The 23,914-nt window shown below is 39.3% G+C and overlaps 1 protein-coding gene across 5 annotated transcripts in view; it reads left to right on the forward strand.

The window, feature by feature from the left end:
• LOC111148019 (catenin alpha 2) overlaps nucleotides 1-23,914 on the forward strand; it is a 1,008,661-nt gene that overhangs the window by 193,274 nt on the left and 791,473 nt on the right. For all 5 annotated transcript variants that reach the window (XM_022504362.1, XM_022504359.1, XM_022504361.1 and 2 more), the window contains exon 3: nucleotides 16,511-16,677. In XM_022504362.1, coding sequence (XP_022360070.1) covers nucleotides 16,511-16,677 — 167 coding nt within the window. The remainder of the gene's footprint in view (nucleotides 1-16,510; nucleotides 16,678-23,914) is intronic.

Raw genomic sequence — 23,914 nt, forward strand, 5'->3', positions numbered from 1 at the left:
AGAATAGGCTAGGTTTCTACAGCTCAGGGAGATGTAGAACCAGTTGAGGACAGAAGAGCATATAATGGGTTAACTGGGTGCCCAGTAGTTAAGCATTTGACACTTGATTTCTGCTCAAGACGTGATCTCAGGGTCTTGGGATAGAGCCCTGTATGGGCTCTGTGCTCAGTGGAAAGTCTGCTTCTCTCCTTCTCCCTTTCCCTCTGACCCTCTCCCAGCTTGTGCTCACTCTCTGTCTCTCAAATAAATAAAGACATCTTAAAAAAAAAGAAGAAGAAGAAGCACATGTACTGACCATGGAGGAAAGAATGTAGGGGTCTGTTAAGTAAAGAAAGCAGAGCAGGAGTTTGAAGGCAGAAAGGAGAGTCATTTTTTAGTAAAAGCTAGGTTTTTGATGCCAAAGTGTAGCATAAGCTAAAGTACTAAGAGGCTATGTCTGAATAACAAGTAAAAGAAGAATAATTGGTAGAATTCTTTAAAACTACATATATATTGTCTGAAGTTTTTAAATTATTAATTTCTTTAACTTAATTATTAAGTTCTTTAAGATTATTAATTCTGCCACTTAGCACATCTACAGTGTTCTATAAGCTGTACATTCATTTTTTATGAGGCCTTATTGAGAGAGTTTTATGCTTCCTTCCAAAAAACATTTGATTTTACTAATGGGGACCCCAAACCACCACTAACCTCACTGTTTTAAAATAATTTATCTTCTCTGGATTTTCTAGTCTATGTAGATATTATACATGGCTTTCCTGCAAACAGATGAGGAGAATTCTCTGGTTATAAGCAGTCGTTATCAATTATAAATGAAACCATCTGATTTTTTTTCCCCCCCTGGGATGGACCAGATGTTTCTCTACCACTTCTCTTTGTTGGAGGACATATTTTTTTTCTAGTTAATATTTTCACTGATGTAACCCTTTAAGAATATAAATTTTATTTTGCATGGATAAGATTACAGTTCCACTCCTTGTGAAATTTAAGACCTCCTGTCCCATATGTGGCCATTAAAAATCTACCTTCTTAGTTACTGAGTTTGCAAATAGCTCTCAGATTGTTGATGCTTCAGAATCGGTTTACTGTTTTTATTTCAGGGTTGCTAAGTTTTCTTTCTCTGTCTGTCTTTCTTTTACCCTTTCTTTTCCTTTCCTCATTCCTTTTTTTTTTTATAAAGATTTTATTTATTTATTTGACAGAGAGAGATCACAAGTAGGCAAAGAGGCAGGCAGAGAAAGAGGGGGAATCAGGCTCCCTGCTGAGCAGAGAGCCTGATGCGGGGTCTGATCCAAGGACCCTGAGATCATGACCTGAGCCGAAGGCAGAGGCTTAACCCACTGAGCCACCCAGGAGCCCCATCCTTTCCTTATTCTTTCCCTTTCCTTTTCCTTATTCTTTTCCTTTTCATTACGCTTTTCCTTTTCCTTTCATTCTTTCTGTCTTTCTGTCTTTGGCTTAGGGATTGCCCTTCCATTTATACAGATGTTTGCTGTGTTAACATGCATTTCCAGGTGTCTTGGAGAAATATTTCATGTTATGCGGTCTCTCACAGCCTCTTGTTTAATCTTTTATATAACAGTACCCCATCTGTGACATGGGGTACTATTGTCATCTTACTGGTGAGTCCTAGGAAGGCTAAATAATTTGCACAAGGTAACACAAGGTAAAAATTGTCAGAACTGGGACTGAAGCTCAAGAAGTCTGAGCCTAGGTTCTTCATTGGTAGGTACTCAGAGGAAAAAACAGGTGATTTTTAAGAGCTTATCATACAGATAATTTTGTTACTTAATTTTTTGCTAGAATAATATTAATACTATTTTATTTTTATTCTTAATTTCCATATGTAAAGGTTGGTGAGCCTAAATTTCAATGGAGCCCCAAGTTTTTACTAAAAAGATCTTGTAGATAGTATCCAGTTAATAATGAGAAATGCTAAATCTATATTTTTGAGATGGTGACAATTCAAAATGATTAACCACATCTGTCATGTGATAGCATATTAGTTTTTTTGTTACTTCTTTTCATCTATAATTCTTGGACATACATGTGCATAATAGGTGCAAAGCAAACTACCATTTGTAGGTGATGATTGGTTTCTTATTCTGGTATAAGCTGTGTTTGCTTTTGAAAACAGTATGTCGTATTTGTATGCACAATGACTAGTCCTTTAAATAGGTCTTTATTTAAACAGTCCTTTAAGCAGTCTTAAGAAACGTTGACGGGGACATCACAATGCAAAACTTAATGCCAATAGACCCTTGGTTTAGAGCTTCAAGGTTACTGACTCTGAAGTTAAGTTAATCTTATCAAATTCTAGGGCTGAGGCTGACTAGGTAAGTGTGTGACTTTGGACAAATTTAATAAACCTTTCTAAAGTAACCCATGGTCCCTTTTATCTTTGAAATGAAGCTGTTCTCCACCTTGTTGTGAGATCATATTTAGAGTGCTTATCACTGTGCGTGATACATAGTATTTTATAAATAACAGCGTTAGTGGGGTTTTTTGCATTATACTATCCCAAATTGGAAGGGGTCATTGAGATTATTTAGCCATCTGTTCTTAAGTCCCCTGGGAAGAGGAAAGTGAGTTAAAGGTCACTAGAGGTGAGGGAGTAACATTACTTGACATGGAAGAGATCCACACAGAGTAGGGCAGAATAGGATTTTGCAGTGGTGCCATCTTTGGAAATGATTTCTAGCTGCATCTGTTGATTATCGAAAAATATTAGGTTTGGGGATTCTCAAATGTAATTATAATGTGTGGCATATGAAGCAAAAAGAAGGCTTAAAGCTAAATTCTATACATGGTTCCATTTACTGGTTTTGCCAGCTCTCCATGCCAAAGCCTTGACTGGAGTAGTTAAATTTATGAAATATATGTGTGCATGCTCATGCATTTATACCTGAAAAGATTCTTTAACTTGAAACTGTGTGAAGAAAACAGTTGGATCTATTAAAAGTCACTGAATCTATACTCTGTCCTGGAAGTTTCACTGACTACCCCTTTAGGACATCCTGTATAGAATGCAGGTAGATTTATATGTACCTATTTTCCACTTTAGTAACAGCCCTGGACAAGCGTGACTGGGTGGTGACCTCTCTGTAGGCATGGACCAATCAGCGTAGGCTGCCATTGTCCCTTGTCCAGTGTGCCAGGATGCCTACTTCTTACTTCATGGCTTGAATACTATCTGAAAGTGGTTTAGAATTGTGCTTGTTAAGCCCAGGTATTGTTCAGTACTGCTTCTCTGTCTCTAAAGTAAGTTTACTGCATCTACAGATCTTTTGACATTTACATTTTCTTCCCCAACTTTTCCTTTAAACTCCTTTTGGTGAGAAGAGCCACTTGCTTTTCAGTATAGGGGTTGAAAATAAACTCTCTTTCATTGTTCAAAACCAGTTCCCCTATACCCATAGACTTCTCCCAGCAATGCCCCCAGGGCAATGGCTGTTCAGTCTTTCTGTAATACGTAAGTGATGTAAGAATTAACCAACCATGTGTATTTGCTTTAAAAACCTATGTTAGTGCATTAATCCTTATTATGTTGTCATACAGAGTGGACTACTAACATCAGCATGAACAAAATAGTCTCTCCCTACAGGCAGACCTCCACGGGAAGTTAAATTATACTCCCAATATGAGTTCATTAATCTGTGGTGAGAAATATGTTTACTGAGGGACTGTGCACCTTCGTTCACTGGCAAGTGTGTACAGTGCAATTTTCAAGTCGTTTATCATGATTTTTCTACTTTTGCATTGAAAGAAGTTAACACTAAGAAGCAGAGAGTGGACCCCCACCCCCACCCCACCCTTTTCCAGAGAGCAGCCTTCATAGGGCAGAAAAATTTTGAGACTGGCAAGAGAATCTGAGAATGGTTCCAAATATTAACACACCAGAGAGTGTCCAGAAAGTTTAGATATGCAGAGAAGAGTGTATTTATTCCATGTTTTTTCCAGTTTAACAATTGAATGCTTGCTTTAAACTTTATGTACTTTAACGGAAATATTGTCTGGAGGGACGCCTAGGTGGCTCAGTTGGTTAAGCATCTGATTCTTGATTTTGGCTCAGGTCACAAACTCAGAGCCCTGGGACTGAGCCCCACATGGGGCTCCACGCTCAGTGGGGAGTCAGCTTGAGATTCTATCTCTTTCTCTCTCTCTACCCCTCCCCCAGCTCACATACGCACACACTCTTTCTCTCAAATAAATCTTAAAATAGTGTCTGGCTGTTGAAGAAAAAATATTGAACATATTATTTGAAAATATAACATTTTAAAAATGTCCTATATTTCCTGTCATTTTGCATATCCTACATTATTTTGACTAAATTGGTGGATCTTGTTTCCAGTGGAAGGAGAGAAAAGATTAAAATTCACTAACTTCCTATAATCTTCCTTCTTTTATTTCTCTCTCTGCAGTTCCCTCCAGTTTCACGAAACTGATGTGTTAAGTTGGGGTCTTTTTTCTTTAGAAATCTTACTAGAAAACAGAATCAGCCCAGGAGAAAGGAGTTTTAAACCCCTCAAGCCCACTTTTCATTTAGGACTTAATGTCAAGAGGTTTAAAAAGGCCCTGATATTTCACTGTTGACCCAGTCCTGCTCAGTACGAGGCCAAGGAATTAATTAATGATGAAGAGTGTATTTATCTGAGTCATTCTCACCTGTTCTCTTTGTTCTTTAGTGCTCTAGCAGGGACTTGAGAGAGGGAATTGGCAGTGAGTGGCTGGTCTCTGCCAGCTCTTGAGAGTTAAGGCTAAAAGCTATGCATTGGAGGGATAGGGAAAGAAAAACTTAACTTAATCTCCATCTCATACACACACATAAATACATGGATGGGTAGATGGATGGAAAGATAGGTAGATAGACAGACATACGGAAACATTGATATATATGCACATATACAAATATTTTTTGGCCATCTTTACTTATTATTATAGCTTACTAAGCAACCTCTTTACACTCATGATTCCTAGCTCCCTAAAATGAAGCTTCTCCTTTCTCCTTGTATTTTCAAGGGCCTACTCTGTGGGCATTTCTCTGAAGATGTTTTTGCAGATAAACCTTGTTAATTCAGAAAAAAAATCATCTTTCTGATTTCTTCTTGAATATCTAGAAACCTGGCAAGTGCCTACCACAGAGCAGGTACTGAATAAATGCATGCTGAATGAATAAAAAAGATGAATGAAATGATATATAATTCTTCATACACTTTGTGCACAAATGCACATTTACAGATATCATCATATAACCAACCCTGCCAACTAAGGCAGTGTGGACAGGATTGTCACTCTTCTCTATCTAGTCCCCAAACTTCCCTTACCCTTGAGGTTGCATGCCACCCTGTTGGGACACTTAGTTTATTTGTAAGGTTTACAATAACCTTATTTCACTTACTTTAATAATGTACGTTTGAGTTGGAAAGAGAGAAGGCTGTCAGAGACTGCTGTGACCTTAGTGACAGGCTATGGATCACAGAAGTGAAGAAAGCTTTGATTAGCACATTTTGGCAATTTGGACTTTTTTTTTTTAATTTAAGATTTTGAGTTACTTTAAATCAATTTTGTTCATTACCTATTGCTGGATCCTGCTGAACTAATATATTTTTGTTGGGGGTGTTTTATTACAATTGATACATTGATGTTGATTTAGATGTCGTTTCTCCCCTGAACCTTCTTAATACAGAAACCAGAATGATGGTGACATGGGTGCCTCTTGTCAGTTCAGTCAAGAAGACTCATGGTTATAATCACGTTTAACAAACTGCCATTTCTCTGTGATGACTGGAAAATCAATGGCAGTTCAGCAATTAAAGCAGAGTGCCATCTAAATCTTAGAATCTGATCATTCTGTTTTTTCATCCTCAAACCAGTGAAGACAGTTTTCTCCATATTATATTTTAAAATATATTTTAATTGAGCTTTAACTTTATAGCAGATTTAAAAGCAAAATTTTAAAATTATTTAAATTAAATAAATTATTAAAATAAATCTAAAAATTATTTTTTATCAGATTCATAATACCGATTACTTGGAACCTTGTTTGTTTGGCTTCTAATCTTGAAACGTGTGCTAGAGTTTTCTATCCTTAATCTACTTTTCTCATTAGGAGGATTGTTCCTGTGTTTTGTTTAGCGAAGGACTTCTTTAGAAAAGTGAAGTTGGTTTGTTATTTTACTGTGTAGCGATTTAAGCATTGTTTATTTTTCTGTAGCATGTAAGATGCAAATTATATAATGTGCCTTTTTATACTTCCCATTTGCTTTTCTTTGTGTTTATCCTTAAGCTGATATGAAATCAGTGATGCATGTGTTATTTAATTGTACTAATGACAATTTTGAAATGTCTCAAAATTGAAACTAGAAACTTAAAGATATATTTGAACATAAACATAGTATCAAGTTATCCAAACTGGTTTAGAAAGGCTTCTATTATATGGACTAAATCAAGGACAGTCATTTGTGAAGTTTTGAAACCCTATGAAAAACAGAATGTTTCTAAAGAAGTGTACCACGGTAGTAAATTGCAGCGAATCTGATATCAGAGTCCAGAGATCCAGCTGCTGGTGTGGACTCTGCCCTTAGTGCTCTGTGTGACCTTGAGCAAGCCATGTTAAGTTTCTTGAGACCTGGCTTCTTCCCTCTGAAATTGAAGATTTGGGCTCCACAAACGAGCTTCTAATATTCACTATCTTTCAAATATCTGTAGTAACTTAGATCCTGAAGTAGATTAGAGTGACTAGTTATCAGTTATTATCTTTCTTACTAATTGTTTTCACAACTTGCCAAAACCCAGGTTTATCCCCTCCAAAGCTGATTGGCAACACCTTTCATGCTTACACTATTAATTTGCTTAAAAGGTCGTGTACAAACAAATTATCCTGACTTGAATGACTAGTTAGTAGGTATTTAACATTTGGAAAACTGTGGGGAGTTGTTTGTTCATTTATTTATGTTAGTTCTTTTCATAATCTGAATGCAGCATTAGTTCTTGGGCGAGGGCTGATGAATGTTTGTTTTGATATTTCCCTTCTCTTTAAAGGACTTTTTTTTTTTTTTCCTTAAGATCTATCCTACTGAGGAGGGGGTTATATTTTTAGGTGTGGTTTAGAAGAACAAAGACCAAGTAGTTGAAAAAATAATTTAAATAATTAGAGTGGTCTCAAATTGGTTGTCTTCTTAGGAATGTAGGGGGACGTAGGGCATAGTAAGGGACGTAGAGTGGTCTCTAAATTAGAGGTCACACCTGGATTTTGCTTCTGCTAAGATTTAGGCTATATCATGTCCTCTCAGGTTTTCTCAAATTCTGATATTTGGACAGTAAATCCCTCCCTCTACCTCCTCAGTCTGCAGTTCCTTGTATAGCATCTTAATTAGCAAGAAGAAACAGAAATGTCCTCTACATTTGCATGTTGAAATGTGGAGCCTCCTGGCATTTTTTATGATCATGCTATCTCTCCTGTCCAGTCTAGATGCCACTTAGGGGTTCTTTCTTTCCTTATTACACTGAAGGTTTTTGAAGTCACAGTTCAACTACCAAGTCCTGTATCAGTCTATTGACATTTCAGAGGGTTTTGATTTGTGGTCCTGGTTGTAGGAGAATAAAGACACAGATCGATAGAAACATTTATTGACTTAAGAATATAAATAAGTCTGCAAATATGCTTTTTATACAGACACTTGCATTACATATACAGGGTTATTGAGGTTTTGGTCTTACACAAAAAAATAATTTATTAGCTGCTTATTTGCTTTACACACCAACTTACAAGAGGTCTTCTTTATATATTGGCTATAGTATACTTATTTCAGAAGGAAATATACTGTATAGTGAAATTTACATGTTCATCCCTTTCTTTTCCCTTTGTTTTCTAAAAATATCTAGTGACATTGGGGTCGGTACTGAGCCTCCATATTCCATTTTTCTCTTAAGCTTAACACATCACTGTTTAATGTTTCCAAGTTTATGGTCTTTCACTACATTTGAGCCCAAGACAATAATCACATTTTTGTGGAATATGGCTCTTACTGTATTTAACAGGTCTTTGCAAAGGTCTTATCTGTGAAGTGTGCCATGTTGTAGCATGATAATCTTTCTGGCTACAACAATACACAATTACCCTACATCTTCTCCTCCCAACCCAGGAAAAGGCTACAGCTGAAATAATTAAAATCCATACGCTTAATGATCTGTGCCTTCTGTAGGGCGGCATATTACTGTCTCTGATGATGTTTAATAGCTCATAACATTCAATACACTTAATCATCAATTACTGGCATTTGTAGTACTTTTGCATACAGAACATATCTTGATAGGGAGAAGACTGCATTGGAACAGACTCAACTATCCACGTTGGAAAATAAAAGACACTGGCGTAGACCGAATGCGGATGCATGGTTGGTTGTCTTTGGAGCTGCTCAAGCGACTGAGGCAGGACTGTACCAAGGCCATGTGGTTGTCTTGGACTTTGTTAGGTGAGGAGGAAGTTTCAGTTTTCTTGTGGCACACTGCATTCTTTTGGTCTCCCAACCATTCTGGGGTTATCCCTGATTGGAATGTCAGGTAACTGGGAAGCTGGCCCACCTAGCCACCTGACCTCCCACAGGTCAATTGCTACTTTGTTTCTGTGTCTTTATATGTAAGGTGATAGTGACGGGCTAGAGGAGCCTGAAGAGGTCCTACCCAGATCAGAAATCCTCCAGTCTCACAGTCACTTCAGGGACAATGGAACCATCAGCCTTCTGTCATTTTCCATGTAATTTCCTGTTTGCTCATTATTGCTTGGAAAAACAAAGAAAGATAAAGAGCCCAAAGAGTCCACTACCTTTGGTGGAATGATAAAGAAAAAAGCAGAATTCTCATTTTATAATAATCACACGGTTTTGATGTAGTTTGCACAGTACCTACTTTTAATATATATATAAAAATATTATTTATAAACCATGTTGATTACTTTGTTTAATATTACAACCAACTGCATATTGATATACATTATATTATATATAATACTATATGCATGTAATGTATAATAATATAACATATATGCATGTATTGAATTTAATATTGTAATTAATTATATATTAATTATTAATATACTGTATAAATATATATGATTATACCATGCATAATTATACTTAGATGCATATAAGGCTTTGTTTGCATATTTAGGCCAAAGGTTATTTTGCTTCTGGTAACAGAAGGACTTGAACTGTGCCAGCACTTCTGTAGATGCTCAGTCCTGGAAGTGACAGGATCTACAGGAGGTAGCTTATTTTAATGCAGAGTTTGCTTGAGAAAATACATGATTTCATCATCTCTGAGCCTCAGAGAAAAATTCTGATTGCCGACCTTTCCTCCTAATCATGAATTTGAGTCATAACCACCCTGGGGTGAAATGCACACATTGCTCTTTCAAGTTCTTGATTGTTTCCGAAAAAGTTTTAGGACTTTTTCCGAGTTGATAGCAAATGCTTATGTGGGCAAAACAAAAGAGGAGGAGCAAAGGTGTTGCAACTTCCACTATCACCTGCCTTTCTCAAATGTTATGGCTTCTCTGCTGCTGGCTGAACTCACAAGACCAACTTAAAAAAAAAAAAAAGTGGAAGAAAATATAAGAAAATATTCATGTCACTGATAAATTCATAGCATTTAGGATTTCATCCTTTCTTCTTGCTTCAGCAGCAGTTGGATATGTTTTATACATTTATTTAAAGATTTATTTATTTATTTATTTATTTGAGAGAGAGACACACACACACACAGAGAAAGTGGGTATGCCAGCTGAGGGAGGGGGAGGGAGAGAGAGAACCTCAAGCAGACTCCTCGCTAAGCACAGAGCCCAATGTGGGGCTTGATCTCAGGACCCTGAGATCATGACCTGAGCCAATGTCAAGAGGCAGATGCTTAACCAGTTGAAGCACCCAGGTGTCCCAGGATATTTCTTAAAACATAAAGTGCCATGCCTACCGTCCTTTGCTCTTCCCAACATTCATTGAGTGACTCTACCCTGTCAAATATAGGTTAAGTGCTAGGAATAAAGACATCAATATGCTACAATTATGGTTCGTACCCTGACTAAGCTTAAAGTCTTGGCAAAGCGTTGAAGACTCAAATGTATGCAGCATAGCCACTCATAAATCAGCTCTAAGAAGAGACAGTGGGGAGTGGTAGAGCCTGGAAATAATGGGAGAAATGTCTTTGTTCGTTTTTCCTTCCCCCTTTTCCCTCCATCCTTTCTTCCTTATTTCTTAATAATACTCTGCTAACTAAATAAAATAGTGTGCTAATCTTCAACTCCTAATACAGATCCAGATGGAAATATGTAAACAAATAATTTTAATACAGTAAGTAGAATCTTAAAAGTTGTTTCTAAATCCCAGCTGTTAATAGTACAGACCCTAGAGCCAGGGTGGCTTTGAATGCTGTCTCCACCATTCACCAGCTGTTTGACCTTCGGCAAGTAATCTTCCTTGGCTCTCTTCAGTTCCCTCAGGTATAAATGGTGACAATGCAAGTATTTAACTTCATCAGGTTTTCTTGAGCAGTAATTGAGTCATGATGTAGAAAGCTCTTCAAACAAAAACTTGGCACACCATGAGCTCTAAATAAAAGAGACTGTTCTTAGTAGGAAAGAGATAAGACAGCACATGTTAAGATATTAAGTCTGAGTAGACACGCGCTGATAGAATCTTAAAATGGAAGGAATCCTGAGTCACCTTATGGGCACCATCTACTTGCTGCTGGAATAAGCCCAAAAGAGACTGTTCCTCAGTGTTTACTCGTGCAGCTTGTTCAACTCATCCTTTGCTGTACACTGGTCAGCTCTGAATAATTTTATCAAGGTGGTGCTCACCTTTGTCTTCCAAAAAGGAGCCAAGAGGGCACTGGGTGGCTCAGTTGGTTAAGCATCTACCTTCTGCCCAGGTCATGATCCCAGAGTTCTGGGATTGAGCCTCCCTGCTCAGCAGGGAGTCTGGTTCTCCCTCTGCTCCTCCCCCTGCTCATGCTCTCTCTCTCTCTCAAATAAATAAACAAAACCTAAAAACAAAAACAAGAAAAAAACAAATAAAAAAAAAAGGAGCCAAGACGCATAGTATAATGTGTCAAGATCTCCTCTGGTAACATTGTAACTTTCATGGTGTTCTCTGCATTGACCATTTCTGGTGTTTTTATTTGTTCATTTGTTTTGTATGTTTGTTTTTTAAATTGGAAGGTCTAATTGGCTTTATTAAGCAATTCATGAATTTGGCAACATCCCATTTAGCAAATAGAGAAATGCTCCTCCCATTGACCATTCATTTAGCATTTCATTTGCTTTATCTCAAATGAAGATATATATTTCCCACTAGGCTTCAAAAATGAGCTAACCACAGCAGTAAATTGTTTTTAAGCATTGCATTGCTTTACAGATTCTACAACATAATCAAAAGCATAAAACATTCAGATGTGAGCTGTCCACTCAGTTATCATTTAAAAATTCTGTTGTGTCTATTCCTTTACTGTCCTGTGTGTGGCTCAGTGGGGATGTACAATTTGGGGAACAGAACTAGCCAAGAGTTTGTGAAGCAGTGGTCATGTATTAGACCTCACTAATTTTTCTTCTCTTAAAATATATTGCATTTTCTGCATTGCTGTAGAGGATCCATTTCTCAGGATCGTCCAAGATTTGTATCTCGAGGAAAATATGTGTGAAAAGGGTTCTGAGGCAGCCTAAGCTATTGGGAAAAGTGAACAAATCATAGCTAAGAGGGTTAGAAATTTTTGCTCTTTATCTCTCGTCTTCTCTAGGACGTCTACAATGGGAAAGTATCAAAAACATGAGCTATCAATATGTGCCACATACCTTATGCAATTAGACAAAGAAAAACACTGAGAGACTGTGGACTCTGAGAAACAAACTGAGAGTTTTGGAGGGGTGGGGTTGGTGGGATGGGTGAACCTGGTGGTGGGTATTAAGGAGGGCATGTGTTGCATGGAGCACTGGGTGTGGTGCATAAACAATGAATTTTGGAATAGTGAAAAAAGTAAAATAAAATAAAATTCAAAAAAAGAAAAATCTATGTAATTGAAGGAAAATTTATATCAGTAAACAAAAGAGAATGATGTGCAGTTTTAGATATTACATATCATAACTGGTAGTTAAACATTATAGGCATAGAGAACTTTCTGGAAGACAGCTTAACACTCTCTGAACCTAGCTTTCAATCATACCCTTTTCCCCTACTTCTCACAGTTTTCCCATAGTTCATTTATCAAGTATTTAAAGAGAGCTTCTATTGCATGCAGGCTCTCCCTTCAAAGGATGCAGCACATGGTATTCATGCTATTTTGGTTCATAATCTGCTTCTAAAATGACTTTTCTACTCCTGAGACTCTATCCTCTGCATGTTATCCCTCTCTTCTATGTATTATTACCATCCTGCATTATTCTGCATTTGAGTTGATGTTACCTCAAGGTTATGCACAATTGTCTGTCCATCTCCAGTGCCACCACGGTAGTCTAAGAGCCAGAACAAGCACCAGTTCGAAAGCCAAGCACTGGAACTGTTAGGGAGGTGATTTTATGCCTTAAAACAATAAATATTTTGGGGTGCCTGGGTGGCTCAGTTGGTTAAGCGACTGCCTTCAGCTCAGGTCATGATCCTGGAGTCCCGGAATCGAGTCCTGCATCAGGCTCCCTGCTCAGCAGGGAATCTGCTTCTCCCTCTGACCCTCCCCCATCTCATGCTCTCTCTCACTCACTCTCTATCAAGTAAATAAATTTAAAAAAATTTTTTAAACATATTTTTATTGGGGAGATGTTTTCTTGCTTCTAAATTGTGTATGCAGAAGTGGAATCAGCCAATAAAAAGCACTTCCAAACCTTTAACCAGGAGTTCATGAGCTGTTCTTGTCATGGAGAGGACCACAATGATGGGGGTAGCAGTAATATTAATGACAGTAATGAGTAAGCCTCCATTATGGGTAAAGCCTTGTGCTGGTTGCTTTGACTGCATCACCTCTAAACTTTAACCCTAATGACTGTCCCCAAGGCTGCTCTCATTATTTTGGCCCCTGTTTTGCAGTGGAGGTGACTAAAACACCAAGGTTGAATAATCATCAAGTCTAATTTTTGGCAATGGTTGGCATTGAGTCAGGGTAATGTTCCTAGATCTTTGTGATTTTAAAGATTACTTATCTTTTATTCTATGACTTAATATCTCTCTATATAGCTTTTAGAACAATACTTACATAATAAACCTTTATATAGAAGCACTGTGTGTGCATATTAATTGCTATTATTTCCCTTTGGTCACTTATTTGGAGAGACTAATTTTTCTTTTTTCCAGCAGGTTGTAAGTGGCTTGAGGGGACCAAAGACTTTACTATAGACACCCTGCTCTGAGCTTTAGGTTTATATCAAGTAATTGAGAGTGAACACAATGGTATATATGAAAGAAACAGGCAGGTCTGTTATCCCTTCTTCATTGATCCCTTCCATCTCTTACGCATGCATGCTGTTTCTTAGCTAAATATTTTAGTCTTACAGAAAAAGCAGTTCCCTGGGAAAAATAGCCAATTTTATCCTGATAAACTTGCTTATCATTGCACAATATAGATTTCCACTTTAATTCAGTAATCTTAAAACTATAGGGATATAAAATGCATTAACATTGTAGCTGACTTTAGATTGGTTTTCCTTTAAAATCTTTAACAATGTGAAATCATTTGTACCTGCTTAAAATGAGTTTTTAGTTGTAATTTAAATTGAATTAAATCATCTTCTATTTATCTTAGAATAATCTCAGAATTTAGCACGAGATTTCCATTTGCAGAGTTACATTTACTAATGTGGGTCTCTCTCCTCTCCGTCTCTATCCTGCCCCCTTCCCTCCCCACCTCACGGACATCTCCAGAGTTCCTTCCTGGGGTGCCTATGTGGGGGCCCCAGTTTGGAGAGCTCCACCTGACAACTCTGTTCTGCTCTGTGTTACTCCTAGCTTTGAAGCAGTATTGCTGACCGAATGGCCAGCACATGGATTAAGTGGCCTTCTTATATACTGACCTTCTGTATAAAAACCTGACCTTGAATATTAGTTTGATTAGGCATGGTTCCTCCACATGCTGAGGGGTGTAGCTCGGCTCACCTCCCAGGGCCCTTTGTTTACAGAGTAGCCCAACGTGAGTGATCTACTGTTACTGTGGCTCATATACCAATTTAACTTGCAGAATTTGGGATCAACCATGTGGCTCCCTAGATGTATATGCAGAATAAATTTCCCCTTTCCTTGAATAAGTAGATTTATTCCAGCAGCAACTGTTCCACCCGTTAATACCATATGCAGATACGTCCATTTTTAGATGTAGTGACCTTCTCAATAGTTCATTAGATTCACCCATTATTGTGAATGTTCCTTCCCGCCGTACTTTGCAGAGAATGAGATTGTCTTCTCCCCACACTATGGATATCTGCCAACGAGTCCTTTCTTTTCAGGGTTTGGAGGATGTGGAGGAAATTTATATAATCCTGTAGCAAGGGTGGGACCCCTGAATTAAATATGTATTTCCTAATTGCCAGCCTCCACCTTTAAAGTCTATTTAGCCCTGAAGGGCCAGACATCTTGGAAATTCACCTTTGTGCCAGGACAGTAATAAATTGTTACATTTCTCCCATGCTGTTATGTATCAGGCTCTTTGCCTGTGTCTAGGCATTGGGACTAAGCTGGTCCGCTATATAATATGCTTATTGTAGATGGTAGTTTCTTTTAAAAATCTACAGCAAAGTGTATTTCCTGACACACCCTCATTTTCCAAGCATGAAAGGCTTTAAATAACTATAACATTGAGTGAATTACATCAATTCCAACATGCTTGTGAAATGATTAAGAGGTACTATTTTTTTTTCTCTTGTATCTTCAGATAAATCACAGGATGCACAGGGTTTCAGTGATACAGTTGACTTTATTTAAATGAGCTGGGTTTTGATTAACAGATGAGAAATAATCATTCCTATAAATAGAATATTAAACAAATTGTTTTACCCTAAATTAAATAATCGGTCATATTAACTCTATTCTTCAAGTTTACTGACAAAGCTTTTATTGCCTCTGTGGATGCTGAGCTATGTGAAGCTTCATTATGCTGCTTCCCAGGCCTTTCCACCCCAGGTGATACCCAGTTCATGGATAGGGAACGTGTGTCATCCTAACCGGCGATCCCCTTTGCTTCCAACTCCTGGGTCCCTTTTTACAAATACTTGGCATTCACCAGCCACTCCACCTTCTCTCCAGTCTCTACCTCTGATCAGTCCCTAAATCTGGTCTTTCTCTAATATGGATCTCATTAATATTCCTTTCCTCTCTGTATCCCATTTCTATTTTCCTGGACCATCCAGACCCTCATTATTGCTCCTCAGGCTCTAATGCACTCGCCCTAATAGTCAGTGTCTCTGCCCTCAGCTTGTCTACTTCAGTTTATTTTATGTAATATAGCAAAAAAAAAAAAAAAAATCTATTAATGTCACTTCCCTCCCTACTGAGGACCCGGTTTGGATCTCTTTCTCAGCTTCCCAAAGATTGCCACCTCTCCTCTACACCCCCTACCTCACGGTAGTTCGTCACAGTACCCTGCGCCAGCATTCAGAGCCTCACACAGTGTTCACGCTGCCAAGCGTGCTCTTCCCGCTGCCATCTTTCTGGTGAACACCTCTTCGTTCTTCAAAGGCCATCAAAGTTGACGGCTTCTCCCAGCCTCACACTAAATAAGTAAATCACTTCCCTTTCTTTGTCTACATTCTTTTTTTTTCTACATTCTTAATCATATGTGTATTGTGGTATGTAGTTATATATATTATGAGTATGTACTTACATCATGTCTCCTTATTAGATTGTGAACCCCTAGAGACCAGGGGTCCACAGTTACCTTTGTAATTTCAGAGCTTAATAATATCTATCGTAGTACGGGTTTGTTGAATTGGTTCAATTCTCCCATAAATGTTCTCTATATTAGAGAATAGCTTCTTAGCAGAGTATTAAAAGACTGCATTTGGGGTATGTCTGTAGTCTGTTATCATCTGATTAGTTGAATTAAGAGCACAGTGTTAATGAGGCCAGGGTTTTAGTTTCATTCCTCTGTGGAGCAGTTAACATTGTACCTCAACTGTCAGTAAGCTCACCTGGCTGCCTAGTAAATTCCACTGGTTCCAAGGGAAATGGAAAGTGAGAATGATTAAGGTCAGGGCAGATTCATCACAACTATTAGACAAATTGAATTGAATACATTCCTTATTGATGTTTAAAGAACAATTTCACACCTCCACGGGAAATGAACACCTTATTTTGTCCACAGCCCCTGTCCAATGTGCACTGATGCATTGGACTTGAAAGGGGCGCGGTGATGGAGGTGGCAGGAGGACCTCCTGTTCGTGGCGGGGTTTGCGGTAGGAACAACAATCATCCATCCGCAGATCTTTATGACTGTTAGCCCCGGAGCTTCCCGTCTACCCACCCACCTCTCCATCTTTGTCTTATAGGTGAGACAATGCGCATCGCCTCTTCAGAGTTTGCTGATGACCCGTGCTCATCGGTGAAGCGTGGCACTATGGTGCGGGCAGCGAGGGCTTTGCTCTCAGCTGTAACTCGCCTACTCATCCTGGCAGACATGGCGGATGTCATGAGACTTTTGTCTCATCTGAAAATTGTACGTATGTGGAACTTATCAAAACTTGCCTTATGGGGGTGGCAATCCTGACTATGTAACCTGGAGCTTGGAACTGCACTAATGATCTCTCAGTGCTCAGCAGCCCGCTTACTCACTGAAGCGGTATACCCCCCAATTTTTCTAATAATAAAATTATAGTCAATAATATACTCAAAAAGTTATAGAGGATTCACTTGAGTTTGGATCCCCCCACCTTACTTCCTGGAGAGCAAAACAATATATTCTTTTAGGCTGCAGAGGCTGAGCATGCTTTATCTGCCTGAGCCCTATCTTGAGATTCAGATTAGTAATTCAGAGGACGTCAGCTCTTCCAGGGTAGCTGGCCAAGTGATATGGACTTTGATCATATCTTGGTCTGGCAATAAAGAGCCCTATATACACATCTCATGGCTAAGGTCAATCTGATTCCACCAGGCCTGGCATCTAATGTAACTGGGCACCTCGTGTTCCAGTAACCCATAAACCCCTATTAGAAGTGCCTCACTTGTCATGTTCTTGGTTTCTTTCAGCATTTTTGTTTCCTAATGGAACTGGAACCCTACCATGGTCACAAATTTTACTGGACCAGGGGCCAAGGCAACCTTTGCAGTCCCTGACAACTTGGCCTCTCTCTACTTTTCTAGTTGCTGGCTGGCATCTGTTTGCAACCAGGATAGTTCAGTCCTCTGAGTTAAGATGTTGTAACTCAAAAGCTTAGGCATATGGCTTCTGCCTAGAGAGTTTCTACTCCATGCCCTCAGTGAATTTCATTCCTGGACAATTGGCACCAACCTTAGACTGATCTCAGGGTCCTTAGATGATGGGATGTGAACCATGGGTTTTCTTTTTTGGGGGAATCAACCTATTGCTGGTTTAGTTCCCCCTAGCTGTGGCCATACTGGCTTATTTTCCCTATTATCCAATCCTCAGGTCTTTGTCAGTGAAATGAACAGTAAGAGGGCAGGTGAGATAAGGAAATGAGTAATGACAGCCCACTCTCACCTCACCTTCCATCTCAGATTTGTTCTGTAGGGGAGTTCATTAAAGAAATTTCCAAAACAACAGGTGGTCCTCTGTCGAAAAGGCTTGGGTAGCATCTTGCCTGAGCTGACCACAATAAAAAAGCCACGATTCTCAGTTATGTATAAACTCCTTGATATAATTAAATGTCTCCAATTCCAACACATCCAGCATGAGTTCCATGGTCATAAGCCACAAAGCAAGGTACAACTCTTTCTGTTTCTGTAAGGGCACCTGAGGAGCCAAGAGTCACAAAGCAGAACCTGCTTGGGAGTTTCCTCTCAGATTTTTCTGAGAACAGGCCTGTAAAAGCCAGGAAAGGCTTTGCAGTTTGGATGAGGTGAGCAGTATGAGGAGAGACTTTACCTATTTCAGAGGCTCTCAAGAGACAGTGTAACGTTATGATTTGCTGTAGTATTGACATGTATATGACAGTATAATGTTTTGATTCCAGGATTTAGCTACAGAAAAATGATTAACTTTAATATTGGTTTGCCAACTGTGTTGTCATCTACCACATGACCTCCTTACATACCAGACACTTTATGTGTTCATACGGGGCTAATGGCAGTAGAGCCCTCAGAGCTGTGAGAGATTTAAAATGGTTGCAATTCCTATGCAGCGTTTCTCACAGAGTGTGGTGCACAGTAAGCGTGTGGTAAATGGCAGCCATGTTGCTGTTTTCAGATCCCTGGAAACCCTTGCATACTGCAGTGGTGGCTGTCATTCCTGAGGTTCCAAGTGTGCTATATGCTTCTTTTAAGCAACACATTACTTTGTTCTGAAGTGTGTGGGAGAAAAAGTTTTGTTATCTTTCCCTTACAGGTTGCTGAGTGTTCAAAGTCCGCATTTTCAGAAAGATCTTTCCCCAGATGGACAATCTTTCTTTCCCAGGAGAGAACAGGACTGAACCTAAAGAAATTAACTTTACATCCCATATGTTGTTCTCTGCCATGGAAGGGCCCATTCAGCCATTTCTAGGGATTGATGACAGGCTGAATATTCTCCCTGAGCTGCCCACATGCAGAGAGGGCTCCTCGTGCATCCAGGAGGCCGGGTGATATACAGCCCCGGTTCCCACCTGTAATCCTGCCTTTCTACCCACTTGTTTTGACCACTGCTGTCTACCGATCATCATATCACTGCCGCTTGTCATCCTGCACTCAACTGTATTCTCTTCCCGGCACAGCAGATTAAGGGAAGTTAAAAAAAAAAAAAAAGGGTTTAGCACAAAATCACGGAAAGGTCAACCCAGCAATATTAAGTAGTCCTGTCAGACTGTCAGTAGTAAAATTAAAAATGATTGTAGACTAAATAACACATTTGTTCTACTTAGAGCGCAGCCTCTGCGGAGCGCAGCTGTGGTGGGATGTCGCTCTCTTGTGGAACGAGTAGGAACTGCAGGGCTGGGGCGGCCGCTGAAATCAGGCTGTGGCCCGTCTCACACTGTGAGTTCAGGTCAGTCAGGGCTTCCTACCATGGGGCTCTCGCCCACCCCACCACACTCCCCCAACTGTGAAAAACAAAACAAAAACCCACAGTGTCTCAACAATTCATTACAAATGAACATGGTATATAATTCTGCTTTAGCTTTTCCTTCTTTTCCTTCATGAACAAGCAAGCGTCATCTGCGGTCATCTGTTTGTGTGTTTTTAACTCAGATGAAGGAAGTACCTTCATGTGTTTGAATAGAGCAGGTTAGAGACGGTCATGTACACCTTTTTTAAGGCTCTTTTCCAGATAAAAGATGAGTTTCCTTACCACAAACATAAGTAAGAATAAAGAATGACAGGTGATTTTCCATAAAGGTAGTTTGCTCCTTTTTCTTTTGGTCCACACACTTGAGTAATACCCTCCAGGAGTGTGTGGATTCCTGCCATGGTAACCCTTTTTATCTTTAAGCATTATGCACTTTACTTTTTGTCTCTTAGGCCGTATGCCAAATTTTTATTGCTCTTCTCTCCAGATAATGATTTTTTATCTTGTTTCTGAATACCTTACAGGAACACAGATGGAATTGCCTAATCAGAAACTTATATTCATGTTTTTCCATCAATAATTCACTGAGTAGATGAAGGATAGCCAGTTTATTCTCCTAAAGTACCCGCTTTCATTCTCTGCCCTGCACCCCATAAGTAATTGTCAGCAAATCAAGTAGTCATAAGCAAGTGTAATTCACACTAGAAAGACGAGTAAAGAATTAAGATATCTGGGGAGACCATGTGAATTGGCAGAGTAGACGTCTTTGCATCCACTACCTTAAAATTATGTTCGGGAACTTAGTTCACATGACTGCGAAAGAGCAATCTTTTTACATGACATACAAATATTCTAGTTGCCCATGTGAAGCTCCTTGTTTTGTTAAGCAAGTATTCATATGGGCTTTAATGTTGAGCTCTTTTTTTAAGCATGTTAAGGATTCTCATGGCTGCGAAAGATTTTTGCCACTGTAGTTGTTTTAAATTCAGGACAGAATGACAGTTTTGGAGTGACCTATAGTTCAAAGCTGGGTTGTCCCCCAGGTGGAAATTTAATGTTCCTGAGCAGAGCTAAAGTAATCATTTGCACATCAGACATCATTAAAAAAATACTGAATTATAATCAGTTTTCTCATTGAAGTTGCTGGTGAGTGATTCCCTAGCCAGTCATCTGATATATCCTGCAATCAGTTGACATTGTCAGTATGTTAGGTTGATATGTGGCATTTTCGACTTTTCAAGGAATCCTGCATTGCAATCGATGATCATGAAGAGGGATATTTATTTTTCCTAGACTCTGAATTAATGTAATCAGAATGTATTGTCAATTCTAAGCATTGGTGATGATATTACACAAACTCATCTTGACATGTATGTGTTAGAGAAAACAACCCCCCTTTTTTCTGTCTTCAGGCTAGGTCCTGGAACAATGATGTTCTTCATTATCTCAGATTTCTCTCTAGAAAGTGCAATGGCAAAATAGAAAAACAACAATTCCTTCATTAGTTTCCCAAAGAAGTCAGATTACCTTCATAGCCATCAGGGGCCAGATCTAATGCCGCTGTCCCCTTGTTCGGGAAGCGTTGATGAGGCAGACTTTGATATTACCTGTGCTTTTTGTGACATTAGCCTAAAATAGTGTCGAGTGTCCTCAGTTACAAATTATTTCTCAATAGGTGCCTGTTTAGTCCTACGGCTCTAATGTAGCTCTGGTGTTTGAAAAACAACAGTTACTTGATGTAAAATAGCCTTGTTTCTGATTACAAAGGTAGAAATTATTGCACAAGTTCTCAGCATATCTTTTTTTTTTTTTTTTTAAGTTAAAGATTTGTTTGAGAAAAACAGAGTGTGCAGGGGGAGAGACAGCAAGAGAGAAATCCTCAAACAGACTCCCCACTGAGCATGGAGGGCTCCATCCCAAGGCCTGAGATCATGACATGAGCTGAAATCAAGAGTCAGACACTTAACCGACTGAACTACTCCAGTGCCCCTTAGCATATCTTTTCCGTCAGAGCTATCGTAGAATAAACTTCATGCAACTGGGTTGTTTGGAATTTATTTATGTATTCAGTTATACTTTCAGGAAGTACTTATTGGAGGCCCAGTTTATACAAGATACTGTGCTTAGATAACTTCAAAGGTGACTAAGTCTCAGCCCTGCCTTCAAAACTATAGGTTACTGGGGGAGATATTAAGAAAGAAAGCACTGAATGCTGGGAAAATGTGCATATAACTGTGGGATCTCACCTAGAATAAAAATATAATAAATGGATGTTCTCCACTTTAAATAACAGAAACCCAATTCAATGTGGTATTTTTAAAAGGGAATATATTGGCTCACCAAACTAAGAAGTCTAGAGGAAATTAGCTTTAGGCAAGGTTTGATCGAGTCACAAAAATGTGACAAGAACCAGGTTTCTATCTCCTTTCCTTCTTGAAGGGCATTCTTCTCTATAGGCCCTTGTCTCACAGTCTCAAGATAGCTGCTAACTATTCTCAAATTTACATGCTTCTAGACTAAAGATAGCCAGAAAGAGTAAATTCTCTTCCCTAATAGCTCAAATAAATGCTCCACAGTCTTGTTAGTCCTTTTGGCTTATGAGTTAGGGGCTTACCTCTGGGTTAATTATTTAGAGGGGAAATGGGATGTGCTGGTCAGCACTTAATTTTTAAATTTGGTCAGCACTTACTCCTTTCCCTCACCATCTCCCAAGCCATGGATAGAATCAGTTCAACCAAATTATAGTGTTGGTCATTTCACGATAATATGAGGAAGGGTGACATGGCTGGGAGAAGGAGGTCTCAGGATTGGGTCTCATTAAACTGAATGAGATTTAATTTCTTGAGAATCAATTTCTTGGATCAGACCGATCAGGTTGGGGTTCACAAGCCCAAGCCTAAGCTAGGGTCTCTGAGTTGAGGGTGACTGGAAAGAAGTTGGTCCCTCAGAAGAGTTGGGGAATGTATTATTCTGTGCAATAATTAGATTGAAACTGCACAGTGATTTCAGCAGGGAGAGTTTAATATGGAAAACTGTTAACTCCAGTAGCAGATTAGAGTCATAAGAGACTGGGTAGCAAGAAGACAGTTCTAAGGACATAGGGATGACAAATATAAGGAGAAGCTGCTACCCCAAGGACTGAGATAGAGTACTTCAGGGAGACCACCCCCACCCCCACCACCCTAAGCCAGGGCCAAGATCAGATCTTCCTACTTTACTTTATGATAGGTCACTGAGGTGCCATACAAGCTAATGGAACTTGCTGGAAATCTGCCCTTAGGGTGTCAAGAAAAAATGCTCACCAAGAGCTTTCTCATTGGGGGCATTCCACATAGCATCATCCAAGGGGGACCATGCTAAGGGAAGCTGCTGGCCACCTGGTGTTGGAGGGGCTACTTCTGCTGCAGAACCTTTGGAGAGAGCACACCAGAACCAAGGAACAAAATCTTTCTTCCTTGGTTGCCATCCAGCACTCTCTAGTAACTAGGCTTGACATCAGGCCAAATGGGAAAGGAGTAATAGTTCAAAGACCTAGCCGTGTTTCGGCAGAGCAGGCCAATGTGTGGCGTTGGATTTGAAAACCAGCTCAGGGAAAGAGAGTTTACTGAATGCAAAAGAGGTGCTCGTGCCTTAAGAAAGGAGATGGATTCAGGTCAGACAGCAGACATTAACTAAAGAGAGCCTCACAAACCAAGGGAAAGAACAAAGGCATGAGAGCAAGAGAAAGGACTTGGGGTGTCGTCAGTAACATAATTGATTCTGTCTCGTTGCAGCATGGAGAGCAGGGTGGGGAGAGGCACTGATAGAGCTGAACAGGGAGACACATGTGCCTCAGAGACCATGATGATTTGTTTGGACTCTACATGTGGATTATGGGGAATCATCGAGTACTTCTAAGCATCAGAATCAGATTTGTGATTTAGATAAATAATTTTGGTAGTGATGTGAAAAAAAGAATTAAAAGAGGGGTGAGTCTCAGCAAGGAGAAAGATGAAGAGACCATTGAGATTATCCAGGCCAGTGACTGAAAGGAAGCCTGGGTGACGGCAATGCCAGTGTGTATTGTGAAAGGGAGATCAATTTTAAAGATATTAAAGAGATCAAATGGCTAGAACCCAGAGGCTGATCAGATGGGACAAAGCTCTTAGTGAATATTCATAATCAGATAGGATGGTCAGTATAATCCAAACCCTTTATAAACCTATCTTTTTCTGCAAAACTGAGGCATAAGAAAGAGCTGGAGAGTTGAAAGCATGAACTCTGGAGCAAACTGCCTTAGTTCAGACCCAGGTTCCCACACTCACTTGCTGGGAGTCCTTCCGGGAAGCTTGTGCAACTACGTTGACCTGAGTCTCTCCTCCGTAAAGTAAAAGTAGGAAAAAATTTCAACTGCAAAGGGCTGTTTTCTGGGACAAAATTAGGTGTATGTAAGCCATTTAGAACAGTGTCTGGTACATCTCCTAAGTGCTCGGTGACACTGACTGGTGTCATTTTTCTTGCACTAAAAATAACTTTGGAAATCTAAGCTGTATTACTGTTGTGCTTCATAAACCATGACACTTTAAGAATACGTGACACTAGCATTTAATCATTCTTGCTTTCTGATGAAATCATCTTCTTGTTAACAAGAAAACAAAATTGAATCAGGAGGGGCAGCTTATCAAAGAAGAGAATATTTAATCAAGAAGGCCAGCTTTAGGAGGCAGAGACATAAAATGTAATGATGCTGGGATCACCG

This window comes from Enhydra lutris, unplaced genomic scaffold (genome assembly GCF_002288905.1).
Source record: "Enhydra lutris kenyoni isolate GAN:26980312 unplaced genomic scaffold, ASM228890v2 scaffoldscaffold18, whole genome shotgun sequence".
Lineage (NCBI taxonomy): Eukaryota > Metazoa > Chordata > Mammalia > Carnivora > Mustelidae > Enhydra > Enhydra lutris.